Below are 20,097 nucleotides of genomic sequence, written 5' to 3' on the forward strand. Positions count from 1 at the left end.
CCCTCTGGACTGTCCTGTTCAAGCACAGTTGTGATATTTTCCCTGACTAGCAATGCCACTCCTCCCCTTTCATCCATCCCCCTCTATCATGACTGAAACAACAGAACCCCGGAAAATTGAGCTGCTAGTCCTGTTCTTCCTACAACCGTCTAACTAATAGCAATAATGTTATACTCCCAGGTGCCAATCCACAGCCTAAGCTCCTCTGCCTTTCCAGCAATATTCCTTGCATTGAAATTAATACACCCGAGAACATTTCTATAACATACAAACCTTTGATTTCTGTCTATACGTGCAGTCCTTACCTGACTTTTATCCTCCTCCACCTCACTATCTGCTCTAATACTCTGGTTCCCATCCCCCTGCCAATCTAGTTTAAAACACCCAGGAGCAGTTTTAGCAAACCTACCCTCGGGGATGTTAGTCCCCCTCCAGTTCAGGTGCAAAATGTCCTGTCGGAACAGAGCCCAATTGTCCAGAAACATGAAGCCCTTCTCTTCCCCCCCCCCCCAAAAAAAAACACTCCTCTCTTCTCCATCTCATTAGCTGCATTAACTTTCTATTTCTAACCTCACTAGCTCGTGGCACGAGTAGCACTCCTGAGATCACAACCCTGTCCTGACCTTTGACATCGAGTTCACAAACTCTGACTGGCTACATTAGTAAGTGCAAGGTTGTCATAAAGATCAAATGCTACACAACCTGGTCTAACCAGAAACCATGGTTGGAGGTAGAGGTCTGTGCACTTCTCAGACCTTGAGGTGCAACCTTCAGGACAGAAGAAGTTGGCAATAAGATCAGCCAAGGCTGAGCTCTCCCATGCAATCCGGAAGGCAAAGCAGAGGTACTCACAGAGAATCCATAGGCAGCTGTGCAACACCAGTGACATGAGGCACATGTGGCAAGGATTCAAAGCACAACAAAACTTTGCAAGTCGATAACAATGACTCCTCTCTTCTGGGCAGCATCTATGAATATCATCTACGCATGGTTTGAAGAGAGGAACAGGATGACACCAAATAAAGCTCCTGCTTCCACCAGAAGAATAGGCACCTTGAGTAGCTTAGATGAGGAGGATCCTATCCAGGGTGAACCCTTAAAAGGCAGTGGGACCAGGTAACATATCAGGCTGGGTGCTGAAAGACTGTACTAACTATCGGAGGTCCTTATGGAGATCTTCAACACATCATTGCAGCAATGTATTGTCCCCGATGGTTTCAAGCCAGCCACCATCAGCCCAGTACCAAAGAGCGTGACAATAGCAGGCCTCAACAACTACCGGTCATTTGCTCTGTTTTCCTTGATTAAAAGTGTCTGGTAATGGAACATGTCAAATTGCACCTCCCAGAGTCACTGGACTGATTTCATTTGTCCAACAGACAGAAATCTTCCACTGATAATACTGTAGCCTTATCCTTCCACTCCGTACTGACCCACCTGGAGAACAATACTTCATATGCCAATCTGCGATTCAACGACTTCAGCTCGGTGTTTCATACAATCATTCCCCAATGGCTGGTGGATAAACTGTCCTTGCTGCAACTTAACACTCCTTATAGAAAGACCACAATCTGTCTGGTTTGGCAGCAGAACACTGGTACACTTCAGGCTTTGTGCTCAGTCTTGTCCTGTTCATGCTACTGACCCACAACTGCCGTGCAAGATCCAGCTCCAACAGTGTCATCAAGTTGGTAGATGACATGATAGTAGTTGCCCTCATGAGGGCAGACCGACGTTCAGGTCGGTGGCTGTCAGCCTTGTCTAGCATGGTTCTGATGTTCCAGCATGCTAGCTTGAGTTTGTGAGCATCTTTTGAGGGGGAGGACGTGGAGGGGGAGGACGTGGAGGGGGAGGACGTGGGGGGGGGGGAGGACGTGGGGGGGGGGGAGGACGTGGGGGGGGGGAGGACGTGGACCTGTCCTCGGGCCTGCGCAAAGGAGCTTTTAGGTGGAGTAACTCCTCAGACTTGACATCGACATAGCCGCTCTCAGTGAAGTCCGCCTGGCAGATGTAGGCAGCCTCCAAGAACGCGGCGCGGGCTACACACTCTACTGGTCTGGCAAGCCTTCGGATGAACGATGCCTATCTGGTGTAGGCTTCATGGTCAAGAGCTTCATTGCCTCCAAACTCGAAAACCTTCCGACAGGCCTCTCGGACCGAATCATGTCCATGCGACTCCCCCTTCAAAACAAGCGTCACATCACCCTCATCAGTGTCTATGCTCCAACCCTCCAGGCGGAACCAGCAGAAAAGGACAAGTTCTACACCGACCTGCGCAACCTCATCCAACGCACCCCTACAGCCGACAAGGTTGTCATCCTGGGCGACTTCAACGCTCGTGTCGGCAAAGACTCAGAAACCTGGCCAGGAATCCTGGGCAAGCATGGCGTCGGCAAGTGCAACGACAATGGGCGCCTCCTGTTGGAGCTCTGCGCAGAACAGCGGCTTGTCATTACAAACACCCTTTTTCAGCAGAGGGACAGCTTTAAGACCACCTGGATGCATCCCCGATCCAAACACTGGCACCTCCTGGACTACATCCTGGTGCGAGAAAGTGACAAACGAGATGTGCTCCACACCAGGGTCATGCCTAGCGCGGAATGCCACACTGACCACCGGCTGGTTCGCTGCAAGCTCAACCTTCACTTCAAGCCAAAGCCCAGGAACAATAAAGCCCCCAGAAAGAGGTTCAATGTTGGAAACCTGCAGTCAGACGAAGCGAGAGGAAACTTCCAGGCAAACCTCAAAGCAAAGCTCGACGATGCAACCCGCCTCACGGACCCGTCCCCTGAAACCCTCTGGGATCAGTTGAAGACTACCATACTGCAATCCACTGAAGAGGTACTGGGCTTCTCCTCCAGGAAAAACAAGGACTGGTTTGACGAAAACAGCCAGGAAATCCAGGAGCTGCTGGCAAAGAAGCGAGCTGCCCACCAGGCTCACCTTACAAAGCCGTCCTGTCCAGAGAAGAAACAAGCCTTCCGTCGCGCATGCAGCCATCTTCAGCGCAAACTCCAGGAGATCCAAAATGAGTGGTGGACTAGCCTCGCCAAACGAACCCAGCTCAGCGCGGACATTGGCGACTTCAGGGGTTTCTACGAGGCTCTAAAGGCTGTGTATGGCCCCTCACCCCAAGTCCAAAGCCCGCTGCGCAGCTCAGACGGCAAAGTCCTCCTCAGCAACAAGATCTCCATCCTCAACCGATGGTCAGAACACTTCCAATCTCTTTTCAGTGCCAACCGCTCAGTCCAAGATTCCGCCCTGCTCCAGCTCCCTCAACAGCCCCTAAGGCTAGAGCTGGATGAGGTTCCCACCCTGGATGAGACATATAAGGCAATCGAACAACTGAAAAGTGGCAAAGCAGCAGGTATGGATAGAATCCCCCCAGAAGTCTAGAAGGCTGGCGGCAAAACTCTGCATGCCAAACTGCATGAGTTTTTCAAGCTTTGTTGGGACCAAGGTAAACTGCCTCAGGATCTTCGTGATGCCACCATCATCACCCTGTACAAAAACAAAGGCGAGAAATCAGACTGCTCAAACTACAGGGGAATCACGTTGCTCTCCATTGCAGGCAAAATCTTCACTAGGATTCTACTAAATAGAATAATACCTAGTGTCGCCGAGAATATTCTCCCAGAATCACAGTGCGGCTTTCGCGCAAACAGAGGAACTACTGACATGGTCTTTGCCCTCAGACAGCTCCAAGAAAAGTGCAGAGAACAAAACAAAGGACTCTACATCACCTTTGTTGACCTCACCAAAGCCTTCGACACCGTGAGCAGGAAAGGGCTTTGGCAAATACTAGAGCTCATCGGATGTCCCCCAAAGTTCCTCAACATGATTATCCAACTGCACGAAAACCAACAAGGTCGGGTCAGATACAGCAATGAGCTCTCTGAACCCTTCTCCATTAACAATGGCGTGAAGCAAGGCTGCGTTCTCGCACCAACCCTCTTTTCAATCTTCTTCAGCATGATGCTGAACCAAGCCATGAAAGACCCCAACAATGAAGACGCTGTTTACATCCGGTACTGCACGGATGGCAGTCTCTTCAATCTGAGGCGCCTGCAAGCTCACACCAAGACACAAGAGAAACTTGTCCGTGAACTACTCTTTGCAGACGATGCCGCTTTAGTTGCCCATTCAGAGCCAGCTCTTCAGCGCTTGACGTCCTGCTTTGCGGAAACTGCCAAAATGTTTGGCCTGGAAGTCAGCCTGAAGAAAACTGAGGTCCTCCATCAGCCAGCTCCCCACCATGATTACCAGCCCCCCCACATCTCCATCGGGCACACAAAACTCAAAACGGTCAACCAGTTTACCTATCTCGGCTGCACCATTTCATCAGATGCAAGGATCGACAATGAGATAGACAACAGACTCGCCAAGGCAAATAGCGCCTTTGGAAGACTACACAAAAGAGTCTGGAAAAACAACCAACTGAAAAACCTCACAAAGATAAGCGTATACAGAGCCGTTGTCATACCCACACTCCTGTTCGGCTCCGAATCATGGATCCTCTACCGGCACCACCTACGGCTCCTAGAACGCTTCCACCAGCGTTGTCTCCGCTCCATCCTCAACATCCATTGGAGCGCTTACATCCCTAACGTCAAAGTACTCGAGATGGCAGAGGTCGACAGCATCGAGTCCACGCTGCTGAAGATCCAGCTGCGCTGGATGGGTCACGTCTCCAGAATGGAGGACCATCGCCTTCCCAAGATCGTGTTATATGGCGAGCTCTCCACTGGCCACCGTGACAGAGGTGCACCAAAGAAAAGGTACAAGGACTGCCTAAAGAAATCTCTTGGTGCCTGCCACATTGACCACCGCCAGTGGGCTGATAACGCCTCAAACCGTGCATCTTGTCGCCTCACAGTTTGGCGGGCAGCAACCTCCTTTGAAGAAGACCGCAGAGCCCACCTCACTGACAAAAGGCAAAGGAGGAAAAACCCAACACCCAACCCCAACCAACCAATTTTCCCCTGCAACCGCTGCAATCGTGTCTGCCTGTCCCGCATCGGACTTGTCAGCCACAAACGAGCCTGCAGCTGACGTGGACTTTTTACCCCCTCCATAAATCTTCGTCCGCGAAGCCAAGCCAAAGAAGAAAGAAGACAAAGAAGAGTTGCCCTCATCAGCAACAACGTTGAGTTGCACTACAGAGAAGAGGTGGAAAATCTTGTGAAATGGTGTGAAAATAACAACCTGTGTCTCAACGTGGACTAGACAAAGGAGATGGTTGTGGATTTCAGGACCAGGAATGACCAACCTCTACTACGCATTAATAACTTGATAATAGAGAGCACCAAGTTCATATTCCACTTTAAAGAAGTGACCTATCCTGAACACAAAGCACTTCCTCACTTGTTAGGAAGGCGTGACAAAAACTACGTTTCCTTAGAAAGCTAGGGCAAGCAAGGCTACTGGCCACCATTCTGATCCACTACATCACAGTATTTTTTTTTTTATTTTTGGCTTGGCTTCGCGGACGAAGATTTATGGAGGGGGTAAAAGTCCACGTCAGCTGCAGGCTCGATTGTGGCTGACAAGTCCGATGTGGGACAGGCAGACACGATTGCAGCGGTTGCAGGGGAAAATTGGTTGGTTGGGGTTGGGTGTTGGGTTTTTCCTCCTTTGCCTTTTGTCAGTGAGGTGGGCTCTGCGGTCTTCTTCAAAGGAGGTTGCTGCCCGCCGAACTGTGAGGCGCCAAGATGCGCGGTTTGAAGCGATATCAGCCCACTGGTGGTGGTCAATGTGGCAGGCACCAAGTGATTTCTTTAGGCAGTCCTTGTACCTCTTCTTTGGTGCACCTCTGTCACGGTGGCCAGTGGAGAGCTCGCCATATAACACGATCTTGGGAAAGCGATGGTCCTTCATTCTGGAGACGTGACCCACCCAGCGCAGCTGGATCTTCAGCAGCGTGGACTCGATGCTGTCGGCCTCTGCCATCTCGAGTACTTCGATGTTAGGGATGAAATCGCTCCAATGAATTTTGAGGATGGAGTGGAGACAACACTGGTGGAAGCGTTCTAGGAGCCGTAGGTGATGCCGGTAGAGGACCCATGATTCGGAGCCGAACAGGAGTGTGGGTATGACAACAGCTCTGTATACGCTTATCTCTGTGAGGTTTTTCAGTTGGTTGTTTTTCCAGACTCTTTTGTGTAGTCTTCCAAAGGCACTATTTGCCTTGGAGAGTCTGTTGTCTATCTCGTTGTCGATCCTTGCATCTGATGAAATGGTGCAGCCGAGATAGGTAAACATCACAGTATGGTTGCTGTGCATCTGGTCCACAGTGTACATCCTGACACTGGCCATATGTCTGCTTGCATTTGGAACTCCCAGTTCATTCTGAATGAATTACTGATCCAGCTACTGAACTATCAAGAGTTCTAAATAGTTGAATGCCAGATAATCAGAACTTTACTGTATCTATCCTAGGTATTTCTCCCAGAGTTACTTAAGTTTGGAAATTGTTCAGAAAGTTGCATGTGTTGCTCGCTGTTTAAGAAGAAAGAATCACCAAAGGATCCAAGAATATAAAATTGATATTGGACAAATACCAAGAAATTTTTTTTTAATTATTGCATTAGCATCTGCAAAGAAATGTATAGCGGAATCATGGAAAGATAGAGAAGTGTTAAGTAGATGGTAATAATGAGATGTGAAATTGTATACCTTTGGATAAAATTACATATAGTTTAAGGAATAGAGTTGAAAATGTTTATAGTATTTAGAAACCATATATGGATTTTATGGATAATTTTCCGTCCACCTCTTCTATCTTATCCACTCTTAATTAGTAATTTTTAATAACAATTAATGATTGTCTATGCTAATATTATTGAAAATATTAAATGGTAGGTGTTTCTTTCCTTTTCTTATTTTTGGGTGGGGGGGAATGGGGAGAAAATATATAAAAGTACTTTTTTTTGTATCACTGGCTATGGATATTTGATGTTTTATTCATTTTTTTCCTGTAATGATGCAAACAATTATATAATTTTTTTTTAAAAAGAAAGCCATAAAATTATTGATCAGTTGAACTGATAGCTTGTCAGAAAATACAAGTCTGTGATTAGGGAGAGTGTAATAGTTGTTTTGCTCTTTTGATAGGTACAGGAAAAACGACATTCATCCGAATGTTGGCTGGAAGATTGAAGCCGGATGAAGGAGGTAATGCTCTGTCGTACAATTGAAGGAAATGGTTATCATATAAACCTTGGTGATAGTTCTGAACTAATATGTTAAATATTTCAATAGGTGCAGTGCCTATTCTAAATGTTAGCTACAAGCCACAGAAGATCAGCCCTAAATCTCAAGTAAGCAGCACCATTTTTCTTGGACCTTTAGACTGTTTGAAAAGAATTACTGAAGAGTGGAAAGTTCAAAGTCATACTTACCGTATTTTCACCATCTAACAGGTGCACACACACAACTCACAGAAAATCATAAATAGAGTAAAAAAAATTTCGTACAAGGACACATAAATAGTGTGGGTGTGGCATTCTGAATTCTGACTGGCAAAAGGAATTTTCATTTAAATGAGACAAACTACATACTATCTGCCACGGTTAATCTTCCACAATTAACACCCAGTCAACTTCCCCCCCCAGAGGTGTCAATGACCCATTGTATAGATATCCTGGGACAACACATTAACAAGCTTTGGGATTAATTCTTATGGCGGCTCAAATCAGAGGCACTTGATATATTAATTTCCTCCCTCGGGGACAGATCTGGGCAATTAACATTGATAAGGTACAGTGCCCTAGCCAGAATGTCCTATTTATCGGAATACCATGGAATTCAGTACAGAGATATTCCCTAAAATCAAAATTTCCCACGCCTGCTGTGTTCTTTCATTGCAATGTTCCATTCTTGTGCTCACTATAACGTTCCCACGCTCACTATAAATTGCATCTTTCCCACAACCACTATAAATTGTGAGCATTCTTTCATTGCCGCTATTATTCTCATACTCACTATAATATTGCCACACTTGCTATAAACGGCCAGTATGTCTTTCCCATGGCCACTATTAATTGTGTGCATTTTTTCAATGCCACTATTCCCACTCTCGCAATAAATTGCCAGTGCATCTTTCCCACAGCTGCTATTAATTGTGTGCGTTCTTTCAATGCTGCTATTATATTCCCTCACCTACTAAATCGCCAGTTTGACTTTCACATGGCCACTATTAATTGTGCGTGTTGTTTCAGCATGTAAAAATATTCTTGTATAGCGCACATATGCACATAACGCGCGGAGGATACCTGGTTTGTAAAATACGCATATAACGCATGTGTTATAGGCATAAAAATATGGTATTGTCAGTGTACATATATCACATCCAACCCTGAGATTCTTTTTCCTGTGGAGCAGGCAGTATTTTACTTATCAGTGATGCAAAAATCTACTATTGAAAAAAATACAAATTCAAAAGAGAGAAATCTGAAGAAAGAAAGAAATGTAAACAGGCTGGGCAATACAGAAAAAATATATATATACAAAATAAATTATGTCCTTGTGAGCCTCTGAGTTTTGCTGTTTAGGAGTCTGATGGTAGAGAGGTTCAAACTAGTACTAAACCTGACAGTTTGAGTCTCGTAGCACCTACACCTCTTTTCTGATGGCAGCACGTTCTGGGGTTGGGTGGATCCTTGGTATTGCTGCTACTCTCCAACAATGGTATTCCGTGTAGATTTTTCCAATGGTTGGGAGACTTTTGCCTGTGATGTACTGGGCTCTACCTACTATTTTTTTTTGCAGGACTGTTCCCCATACCAGGCCATGATGCAGCCAGTCAGGACACTTTCCACTACACATCAAGAGAAGTTTGTCAAGATTTTCAATGTCATACCAACCCTCTCTGCAAACTCTAACAAAGTAGAGGCACTGACGTGCTTTCTTTACGATGACATTAGTGTATTGAGTCCAGGAAAGGTCCTTGCAAGATAATGATTCCCAGAAATTTAAATGTTCTCACCCTTTCCATCTCTGATTTCCCCCCAGTGATCACTGGATCATACACCTCTAGTTTTCCCTTCTTAACATCCACAATCAACTCCTTGGTTTTGGAGACATTGAGTGCGAGGTTGTTCGTGCACCATTCAACCACGTTTTCAATCTCCCTTCTGCAGGCTGACTCATTGCCCCTTTTTATATAACCCACTAGAGTGGTATCATTAGGAAATTTGTGGATGATGTTTTTGTCATACCAAGCCACACAGTCAGAGGTAAAGCGAGTAGAGCAGGGAGCTGAGTACGTAGGTAGCCCTGTGGTGTTCCAATTCTGATGGAGATTGTGGGGGAGATATTCTTATCAATCCTCACTGATAGGGGTTCAGAGATTAGGAAATCCAGGATCCAATTGCACAGTGGGTTATTAAGTGCTAGGTTTTGGAGTTTGCTGATCAGTTTTGTGTTTAATGCTGAACTAGTCAATAAAAAGCATTCTGACGTATGCATCTTTGCTGACCAGGTGTTTCAAGGTTTTGTGTGGAGCCAGTGAGATGGCATCTGCTGTAAACCTATTGCTGCAGTAGGCAAATTAGGTCAATGTTGTCACTGAGAAAGTCCTGACGTTATGAAAATTACCCAGTTCATTGTTCAGGATTTTAATTAGTTAGAGGATTTGAAACTGAAGTGGAAAAGAGTTAAATATGGTGTTTATCCTGTCTGTGTATTTCAACATCTACATCTGCATTGCCACCTTGAACCACCACTATTGTTTGCCTTGATCAAATCTAAATTGAACTTTTATGTACAGTCCCACAAAATACTTCTATGTGTCATGAGAAAATATATGTAAAAAAAATTTAGATTTATTCATCTTGTTACAAAATTTTAATCATATGCATTGTATTAAGCTATTGGGAATATATCTTTGGTTGGAATTTTTTTTAAGTAAAAGCATTTTGACTTAACAGGGAACTGTTCGTCAACTACTTCATGAAAAGATCAGAGATGCCTACACTCATCCACAGTTTGTAACTGATGTAATGAAACCACTTCAAATTGAAAGCATCATTGATCAAGAGGTACTTCTTTAACATTTTTAAATGATATCTTGTGTAATACCTGGATATTATTAATATTAAATATATTTGAAGGAAATGTCTATGCTACTTGGAGTAAAGCTGCCTATTGCACCTACTGCTTATTACTATTCAGTGGTTGAAAAATGCACCGCCAAAGGAAAAATGCGCCGCCGCCAAAGGAAAAGACAGGCAATGTACCAAGAAGCCTGTGCTTGGATATGCTCTATTGTGAAAAGGCTCAAGAGTGTGAAGACACGCACCAACAGGCTTAAAGATAGTTTCTTCCCTTCAGCCATTAAGTTCCTGAATGAACCCCACAACCTTTCCCATCAGAAAGGAAATACAGGAGTATCAGACCCAGCACCACTAGTCTGAGAAATGGCTTTTTCCCATAGGCAGTGTGAATACTGAAGAACCAAAGGAACTGCTCACCCTGACCATGCAAGACATTTAATATTTACAAAACTATTTAGTTATATATTTTTGTATATGTATATTTGTCCTGCGAGTATATTGTTTGCCTGTATCTGTGTTATGTATGGTTGTATGTCTGCATGTTTCACACCGAGGATGGGAGAACATTTCTGTCAAGTTGTACTTGTGCAGTCAGATGATAATAAACTTAAAGTTGAACTCTAAATAAAATATTGAAGAATGACCAGTGGTTAAGACAAGGAATCCAAACCAGAAAGTATGCCAACTGGAAGATGTAACAGAAATTATAGTTCAAAAATGAGAAATGTAATTCAAAATATGGAATTGTTTAAAAACTATAAACCAGAGCAAGTTGATGGGTGGGAGTGGTAATCATTGAGTAGGGCTTAAATGTGGATCAGGTGCAAGCAGCTAAACTCTGATTGAATTAGAATTTATGGCTGATGGAGTTAGATCAAGAATGTTATTTTAACTGGGAATTAACATTATTTCAGGGTTGTTCTGGCTTTTATGTGTACAGAAAGTATTTAAGGTAACATTTGCTATATTAAGCATATTTGTTGTAAGAGTTGATTGTTTATAAATTGTGAGCAAAGGCTGAATGAACTGAGGTTGTAATTCTTTGAGTGCATTATTATCTAATTGATGTATTAAAAGTCATTAAATCTGTTGGGGTTGAGGGTGGAACCATTACAGGGGTGGAATGAAGTTTAAAAATGTAGCTTGACTTTTTCCCCAAATAGTTGTTGATTCCATGTTGACAGAAAATTTAAGTTTTGATATTGATGAATTAAGCAGGGGTATTAAAAGCAGTGCAGGTGATTTAATTTATTGTCAAAACAGTTTCTGTTGTTGAATGTGTACTGTTTCAAAGCTGTTTTCTGCTAAAATTTAAGTTTGATTAATCAAAAATTCCTTTTGGTTACTATTATTAGTCACTTGTTATTTGTTTGAACAGAGAACAAGAATTAGCTAATAAATCAGGGGAAACTATTTTGTCAGCTTTGTTTTGTTAACGAACAGCTGAGATGATGGAGAAGAGTTACCAACCAGGTTTATGTGAAATAAGATAACCCATCTTTGTTGACCATCTTAGGATATTTTGTGAATTAATCAAGGCAGATTCACCCTGCTGTGAAGTTAAGCAGGTGAACAATTTCAGCTGGCCTTATCACAATTTTTTGGTATGCTTTGTGAAGGATGTGACTATCCAATCCAATTCAGGTATCAGTGTCCTGTGTAAGTTGTCTTGCAAGCAGATAGAGAATGATGAATCAATTCTTTACAAGTACCTGTTTGGCTGCAGCAAACAAGAATTGATGTATTTGTACAGTGTATGAAAATGAATTTGTCAACAAAGAATGATATTTGGGTCACTTAAATGAGTGATGCCATTTTGCTCAAACATTTGTCAGTATTAGAGGCAGATCAGTGAATTTCCACCTAGTGAGAGCAATAAGGTATTGACACTTTGGCACATTCTGGTATTACCAATTGTGTAAATGTTTGTCCAACATCATTTGCAGTGTCATATAACACTGTTGTGCTATCGCTGAGAGAATTTCACTTGTGAATCCATTTCATTAGATTTTGTCTAATGGATTTCTGGAAAATGTATTTCCTTTAACTTAAATTTTACAATCAACGTGTATCTTAAACAGGTTCAGAATCTGTCTGGAGGTGAATTGCAACGCGTGGCATTGGCTCTTTGCTTGGGTAAGCCAGCTGACGTCTACCTGATTGATGAACCTTCGGCGTACCTAGATTCTGAACAGCGTCTGATGGCTGGAAGAGTGATTAAGCGGTATGTATTTTTGAGGAGAGTTGTTGAATTATTTAAATGTTACCTTGACTCAATTCATTGTACTTTCAAAACTAATTAACAACTTTGGCACATAAAATTGCACTGTCGTCTGATGCTGACCAATAAAGAACAGCATGATCTTGAAGGAATGTAATTTCTATTAGCAAAGTCTTTATGTCATCTCATATTGGCCCTTGGTGAACCAGGGAGGGTTGATGAAGATGTTGTATTTGGACTTTTGACGAGATTTTGTAATGTAGTCTCTATAAAGAGCCAAAAACCAGCGAGATCCAAGAAAAAAAAATAACAGGTTAGATTCAAAATAGGGGTATCAAATAATTGTTTTAATATTGAGGAGGCCATTTCTGGTGTGGTTCTGTGAGGCTAAATCTGACTTTTCATGGTAAATATGACAAAAAATACAAGTCATAATTAAGGTTTGCAGATGCTAGTTTTCTTTTCCCAAAGCTGTCAAGGAATTGAAGAGTTCCAAAAATCTGCCATCAGAGAAACTTGGAAACATGTTATTTAAAATTATTTCCGATAAAGATTCCTGAAAACAAAATGACTTGCAAATTATTAAAAACATATTAAACCGAAGAAAGTAAAATAAAATTCCTACTCTTGCTGCAAATTGGCCCTCGTTTCAGTGAATGATTGTATCTTGGTGATGGAGATTGTTGAGAATGTGAGAAGAGGTTACAGAGAAAACTGGAGGTAATTGTTCTACGAGCCATCATGGACTTCTTGGGTCGAAATGGCCACCAATGTCATGATATCTTGTTTACTAATTTAGAATTTTTTTTTTTACACTTTTTTTTAGGTTCATTCTCCATGCCAAGAAGACTGCCTTTGTGGTAGAACATGATTTTATAATGGCCACCTATTTGGCTGACCGTGTGATAGTGTTTGATGGAGAACCATCTAAAAATACAACAGCTAATCCGTAAGTTTTATTACTTGGGAAAATGATTATTTTCAGGTATTCTGGCAGTCAAGCCACGGTAAGGATTGCATTGCATTCTGCTCACTAACTAACAAAACATTGGCTTTCATGAATCCAGGGAATCTGAGCTTCAAAGTGCAGTGTGGTCGATGTCGGGGGATAAACATTGAGTAATATTGAGATATCCTTCAGCCATTTAAACCTAATTTTGAGTAGTTCCACGGCTTTCATTTATAACAATATTGTGGTGAATAATGTGTCACTTTTACAAACAAGTTTGTAGTGTACTGAAATCTTGCTTTGAATAACTTGCCAATAAATATAATTTTGCAAATCCCAAATGATTCAAGAAATTGAATTGAGTGAACAAAATTAGATTTTATTTTCCTCTTTTATGAGATTTTATTTTGCTCAGTTTGATCTCTACATTTTTTTAAATAAAACTTTTAAGTTGGCAATCTGTAGCAACTATGCAGTAGTGTATAACATTGATCAACATTTTGTCCATAATTTTTAAAAGGCAAAAATATAGTTTTTCTCAATCCTTTTTTTATGTGGGAATTAGATTTATTTGGGAATGAATATAACAATATAAAATAATACTAAAATTGTTATCTGATTGAATAGAGATGTTTGTTTTGTTTGCTTAATATTGCATTGAACAATTTCAGCCCACAGACTCTGCTTGCTGGAATGAATAAATTCTTGTCACAGCTGGAAATCACATTCCGAAGAGACCCAAATAATTATAGACCAAGGATTAATAAGATGAACTCTATCAAGGTGAGTATAAATTGTGTATTAACAACAATAGCAGGAATGATAGTCTTTGTGCTTTTTCATGAGTAGTTTCTGTGATTTACAATTCCTCTACAGAAAGTTTTAAGATTCATCAAGTTCCTTGATGGTATATGTAGACGATGAAAGGCATGCTTTATTTTAAGACTGGTGCAAATGATTGACTATACAAGATAATGCACGGGATTCAAGTTATGATACAAGATTTCCTGTTTTTGCGAAGTTCGCAGGAAGTCTTGTGTTCCATTTCTTCAGTTCAGAGATGTGTTAATAGTTTAGCTTGCATTAAATAATTGGAATGGCATCACATGCATATCTCCCACAATGAATTGTTTTCATGATCTGAGTAATGTATAGAGACTAAGCTGTCTTTCCCAAGAGGCAAGATAAGTTTGACATTAGAGGGGTGAGTAACTATGGTTCTTTCACAAGTAGATTCAGCAGACAGGTTTGTTTTCTCTTTCTTTTAATTGGTTGTGGTCGGGAGAGAAGGATGAAGCTTTATCATTTGTCATTTGGAAAATGTTTTGGAAAACTGATCCATGAGATTTTTCCTTTTATCTTTTATAGGATGTGGAGCAAAAGAAGAGTGGAAATTATTTTTTCTTGGATGACTGAGCTTACACTTTTAAGAACCATCATGTAAATCCATTTGTCATATTCAATACAGTACAAAAAAAAAGACATTTGGAATGAAAACTGACAGGTTCCATCTTTCACTGTTCAAGCAACATCTACAGAGCAGTTCTTTAATAAAAATTAAATTGTTAATTTCCCCCATTGAAAAATTGTAGTTAATTGATAATTGTGGTTTTATCAGATCTACAATTATTCATGGCTATAAAATAAAACAGTTGAAGGTGTGCAAGGGAGAAAAGAGTCCTAAAGAAACAAAGAAAACCATCCACAATCAAAGGAGACCACAGAGTGGTAGATTTAAATTGTTGAAACATCAATTCTGCTTTTATTTTTGCATTAGTTTCTTTGGCAATAATTGAATTTTGGGAAGATCTATTTCAAAATATCCTTTTAACAATATTAAATCATATTTTTAAAAAATGGTGTTTCCTGGTCCTTTTGATAGATTGGACAATGCAATATATAGAATGAACTACAGAGTGACAGGACCTTCAGTTCCAAAGGAATATTTCTTCTCAAGGTATATGTAATAAAATTGTTAAATCATTATTTGAATTGTGTGCTCCAGTGCAGAGGAAATCCTTTCTTTGATCCTTAGCCATTCTGTATTTCGTTATCATTAGGCCATATTGTCTGTGATTGGAGAATTGGGAAACCCGCAGTACCTTCCCCTCTTGGATTGGGGAAATCAAGAGTATATTAGGGTCAAATCATTACTTTATTGGGCAATACAAGTGCATGAAAATGGTAAAAATGTAACGCTGACCTATGTGCATATATGTATGCGGTTAACAGTGCAAATTAATGACTATAAATTTGTAACAAAAACTGGAAGAAATAACTGCTAGTGTGTCCTGGCTTTCTGTACATCCAGAACAACACCTGGATGTCTAATGCACAGTTCTATTGACGGTATTTCTTCAGGGTTCTGCTCTAGTAGGGAGGAGTGATTGGAAAGAGAATGAAAATTAGTTTGCTATTCTAATTCCAATGGAATGGTTGAATATTGAATTGATCGGAATCTTCCCTTCAGAACAGTGCAGCATAATGTCTCCAGACCTCCTTACAAGTTGGAGGTTATGCGTGAAACAAAAGGAGGAATATTTGTTCTCAAATGGCCATGTTTATCCCAGAGTCTCGTGATAGTTCATTAACCATCAATGTGTCAAGAATCATTTGAAGTATTTGAATAATACTTATGAAATATTGAAGAAACAAGAATTTTTACATCGAAATGTTCTGGGCCAATTCATTTTGGTGTCAAAATGGTTCGTACTGTTGACATCTCCACAATATACATAGGTGTGTAACTTGATAATAATTAAAATGTTAACTTTGTTTTCCAGTTAATGAATTTACATTTGGGATGGACTCTTTTTGTAAAGACTTATTATTGAAGAGTTTACTATCAAGATTGAATGATTGGTATCTTGAACTTCAGTGAGTTTTACTTTTGTGGATACCTGATAAACAGCATCCAATCCCTATTCTACTACCCCCTCACGTGGGAACTGAATGGCATGGTTAGCAAGTTTACTGCTGACAATAAGTTTATTTAAGAATGCAACAGGTGTAGCTACTACTATGGATAGAAATGCTGCTCAGAGGTTCTTTACTATGATGTGTTAGAAGAATTCTTGAAGCCCAAAGATGTTTTAAACCTTTATTAATGGACACAAAAGGACTCATAACATCTATTGTATGTGGTAATGATCTTGCTAATGTGACTGATGAACGTGCGTGATAATGGTCAACAGAAAATATTAGTGCCCTACTCATCAACCATCTCTAGCCCGCCATTACAGTCAATGTGGGCTAACAACTCCAACTGTGTGAAACCCCCACACGTGCACTGTAAGAAACAGAACATGCTTAGTCTCCGAACCCTGGGGCACCACCAACTCCCACAGCCATGGCTGCAACATTCAAACAATGTGATCAGGTGAACTTTGGCTCCTACAATACTGGCCCCTACTTAATATATCTCAAATCATAATTACATAATTATGAATAACAATCAAACACCATATATTCCAATATTATGTAGATCTTCATAAGGTCAGAGGTTACTAGGACATAGCCTTAGAAAAAGAGTGATCTTTACCACCATTCTGGACCATTGTGGTGGACAAAAGTCAGTCTGGGTTTGTCAAAGTTCATCAATCTCCTGTAGAAGGCAGACTTTGTTGATGAGTCTGTTCAGAAAGCTGTTTTTGGTCTTGACCCAAACCTGATGTGCAAATCCCTTTTCAGTTGTGCTAATTTTTCCAGTTAGCTAGGAGTTTTGAGGAGCTGTATCATCCAAGATGATCATGATGTCTCCTGGAGTGAAGTTGCTTCTGATGTTAGAGCATTTCTCTCAATACTGCAGTTGGGGAAGATGTTCTTTAATCCATCTTTTCCAGAACAAGTCCAACATGTGCTGAATTGCCTCCACCTGCGATGAGCATATATGTCTTCCTTCTGAAACTTCCCTGGTGGCATAGTCTTAAGGAGCAGGTTGTGGTTTGAGGTAAGTACTTCAAGGTCATTTTGATCTGAAGAAGCTTCGGTGATTGGATGACTGTTGAGGATCATTTCAACTTCACATAAAATTAGATCTTCCTTGTCAAGGCTTCAATATGAATTGCTCTTGCAGCTAAATGTGAAAACATCATAGCGCTTCACAGCTCTCCTTCCACTCTTCAAAGGGTCCAAACTAATTTCAAAAATTATTAGACTTTCAAACCTTGGGAAGCCATGTCTGCTGGATTGTTAATTGTTAACATATCTCTACTGTAGCGCATGTGAAACTGTCAATTTCAACAACTCTGTTGGGCATAAAAGTTCAGAATCTTGTGGTCTTATGGTTGATGTATTTGAGCACAGAGGTGCTATTGGCCCAAAATATGGGGTCTGCTAGTTCCATCCACACTCTTCTCCACACTGTTGATTCTGCTCACCATGGTAGCAGTAGTCAACTTCATTCGAGGAATAGTGGCTAGTTTTAGAGGAATAGTGGCTTTTCCTATCGCAAACCCACAATGCAGTAACAGGTAACAGTTCTGTAACCATCCTCAAAATGAAACAGTTGAGTAGATGTCACTGTTCCAAAGTTTATGGGTGTTAACCATCTGCCAACCATAAAGTTCTCCAGCTTATGAAGATCCTGAATCCAACACATCCATTCTTGTAAAATGGAGTCTGGTATCGTGTCATCCCAACCAATTCTTTTCCTACACAAATCTTGCAGGATCTTGGCAGTCAGGACTACTGGTACCAATATTCCTAGGGGATCATATCAAACTGACTGTTGAAAGAATCCTTCTTGTGAGAGGTCAGTCTTTGAGGATGATTTTGAACTTACAGAAGGAACACACCCTCTCCACAGAAAGGTTGTCATGGTCCAAGACCACATTCATTTTTATTTGCTCTGTTTTGGGTATGGCAGCCAACACACGTCGACTTACTTGGTAAGTAGAAAGCCTTCCTTGAAACAAATTGCTTGTAGCTCATGATAAAGATCTATTGCATCTTCTTCTGAAGCTGCTGAAGTGAAGCAGTCATCCACATAGTTCATGATAGTGCTTTCAGCTTGAGGGCTAACCCGTTTCATATTGTCCTCAACACACTTGCTAAGGGCAATGTTCGCACAACTTGGAGATGAAGTTGCTCCAAATAGATGCACTGTCATTCTGTATTCAAACATGTTCTGACTGTAGTCTCCATCAGGCCACCAAAGGAACCATAACAAGTCATGGTCTCATTTGGTACTTTCACCTCCTGGAATATTGCCATCACTGTAGCTGTTGAAGCAACAGGTTCTTTACAAAATCTAGCCAAGACTCCTATCAATGCTCTGGTTGGGTCTGGCTCCTGTAAAAGCTGAGAATTTAGTGAAATTCCCCAAAATGTCGCTCCACAGTCAAACACCACTTGAAGTATTTTTTTCTTTTGTGGATGCAAAACTCCATGTTGTGCATTTTCTGCCATCACCATGTTCCAAGACACCATCTGGTACTTTATAACCATTGGATATCATGTCAGGCATGAAGTTGGTGTAGTCTGAATGAAAGGAAGGATCAGTCTTGAATCTTCTCTTTCGGTTCAGTGTTCATTGTTCAGCAACACTTGTCAGGCATGCACATTTCTCTTTCCTGTAAAGGTAATCAAATGCCATAATGGACATCGACTTGTTTGGCAGATTTTGAAACTAAATCCAAGAACTGCTGATCTTCTCTTGGAGGTTCTTGGGTGTCACTGAGGCACTCAGGAAAGTCAGTCCTGAACTGCTGTTCCCACAGGTCATCAAGTTTCACAACTGATCTCCTGTTGACACCTGTCACTGACTGCTCCTGAGCATCGTCATTCTTTATTCCTAATGGTCCTCCGATTAAGCATGGTCTTGACAGTGTAAGGTCCATTCCACAGCCTTTGGGACATCTGAGCAAATCAGCAACTCCATCTCAGCCAATTTCAGGTAGATGAACATTCCTCAGCCGCTGCTGTTCAGTCCAGCAACCTCTGCTGGTTTCAACAGTGTTCCTTTGGTCCATCATTCTCAATAGAACCTTTGACCTTCTTCCCTGAAGATTAAGCTATTAGCCCCATTGTACAAAATGATGCAGTGCTACCTGGGCAAAGAAATATATAAACTTGTACTGTTGCAATCCCCTTCCTGGCCTTGACTTGTACAGGCACTACTGAGAGTTTGCAATTATCCTCACCGGCCCCAGTTAGATCACTTGTCAGAACAGAGGCTACAGCACTATTGTCAGCTGCTTCCCTTATTTCTGCTTGCTCCCTTTCCATTTCCTTTTTCCTTTGGTGGATATGCAGCATTCAGGGATGTTTTAAACTGCATATCTTGCAGCCAAGTTGCTTCCTGCAGTTTTTGCTGAGGTGTCCTTTACATAGACAGACAAAACATACTCCTTTTTCTTTTAGGAAAACTATTTTCTCACTATGTCCCCTCTTTTCCAACCTTGGACACATCTCCAAAGCATGCCCACCTCTACAGAGCAAACAGCACCACAGCAGGCACTCTCCTTTTCCTTAGTTCCTTCATCATTTTCCTTATCTGCAACTGTCACAGTGGTGGCAAAGGTTCTTCCTTTTATCCTTGGATGAGGCTGTGATTTGGACCTCCTCACATCTCTGCTCACTGCTTCAGCATCTCCAAATACCTGATCTGTTGCAATTTTCACTTGCCTTTCAAGGAAATCCACTATATCCTTAAAGGTAGCTCTTAGATTGTGTTTTCCCTGGAATTTACAGGCCACAGTTCTGCAGATATCCTTCAGCAGGTAGGGCAACTTCCTTATGATGATTAGCATATTAGCAGGCATGTCAAGCTCATGCATGTAGCTGACATCCTCCATGGCATTACAACATCCTCTAAGAAAGAGAAATCAAATAGTTATAGAACTTTTGTGATATCTGGTATTATTGACAAC

At 41.4% G+C, this 20,097-nt stretch overlaps 1 protein-coding gene across 3 annotated transcripts in view; it reads left to right on the forward strand.

The window, feature by feature from the left end:
- The window catches only part of abce1 (ATP-binding cassette, sub-family E (OABP), member 1), a 66,278-nt gene extending 50,258 nt beyond the window's left edge, over positions 1–16,020 (forward strand). For all 3 annotated transcript variants that reach the window (XM_069926311.1, XM_069926310.1, XM_069926312.1), the window contains exons 12-18: positions 7,114–7,173; positions 7,261–7,319; positions 9,930–10,040; positions 12,137–12,279; positions 13,103–13,225; positions 13,897–14,008; positions 14,594–16,020. In XM_069926311.1, the coding sequence (XP_069782412.1) occupies positions 7,114–7,173; positions 7,261–7,319; positions 9,930–10,040; positions 12,137–12,279; positions 13,103–13,225; positions 13,897–14,008; positions 14,594–14,641 (656 nt within the window). In that variant the 3' untranslated portion in view covers positions 14,642–16,020. The remainder of the gene's footprint in view (positions 1–7,113; positions 7,174–7,260; positions 7,320–9,929; positions 10,041–12,136; positions 12,280–13,102; positions 13,226–13,896; positions 14,009–14,593) is intronic.
- The last annotated feature ends 4,077 nt before the right edge of the window (positions 16,021–20,097 follow it).

Source organism: Narcine bancroftii, chromosome 3 (genome assembly GCF_036971445.1).
Source record: "Narcine bancroftii isolate sNarBan1 chromosome 3, sNarBan1.hap1, whole genome shotgun sequence".
In the NCBI taxonomy this organism is placed as follows: Eukaryota; Metazoa; Chordata; class Chondrichthyes; order Torpediniformes; family Narcinidae; genus Narcine; species Narcine bancroftii.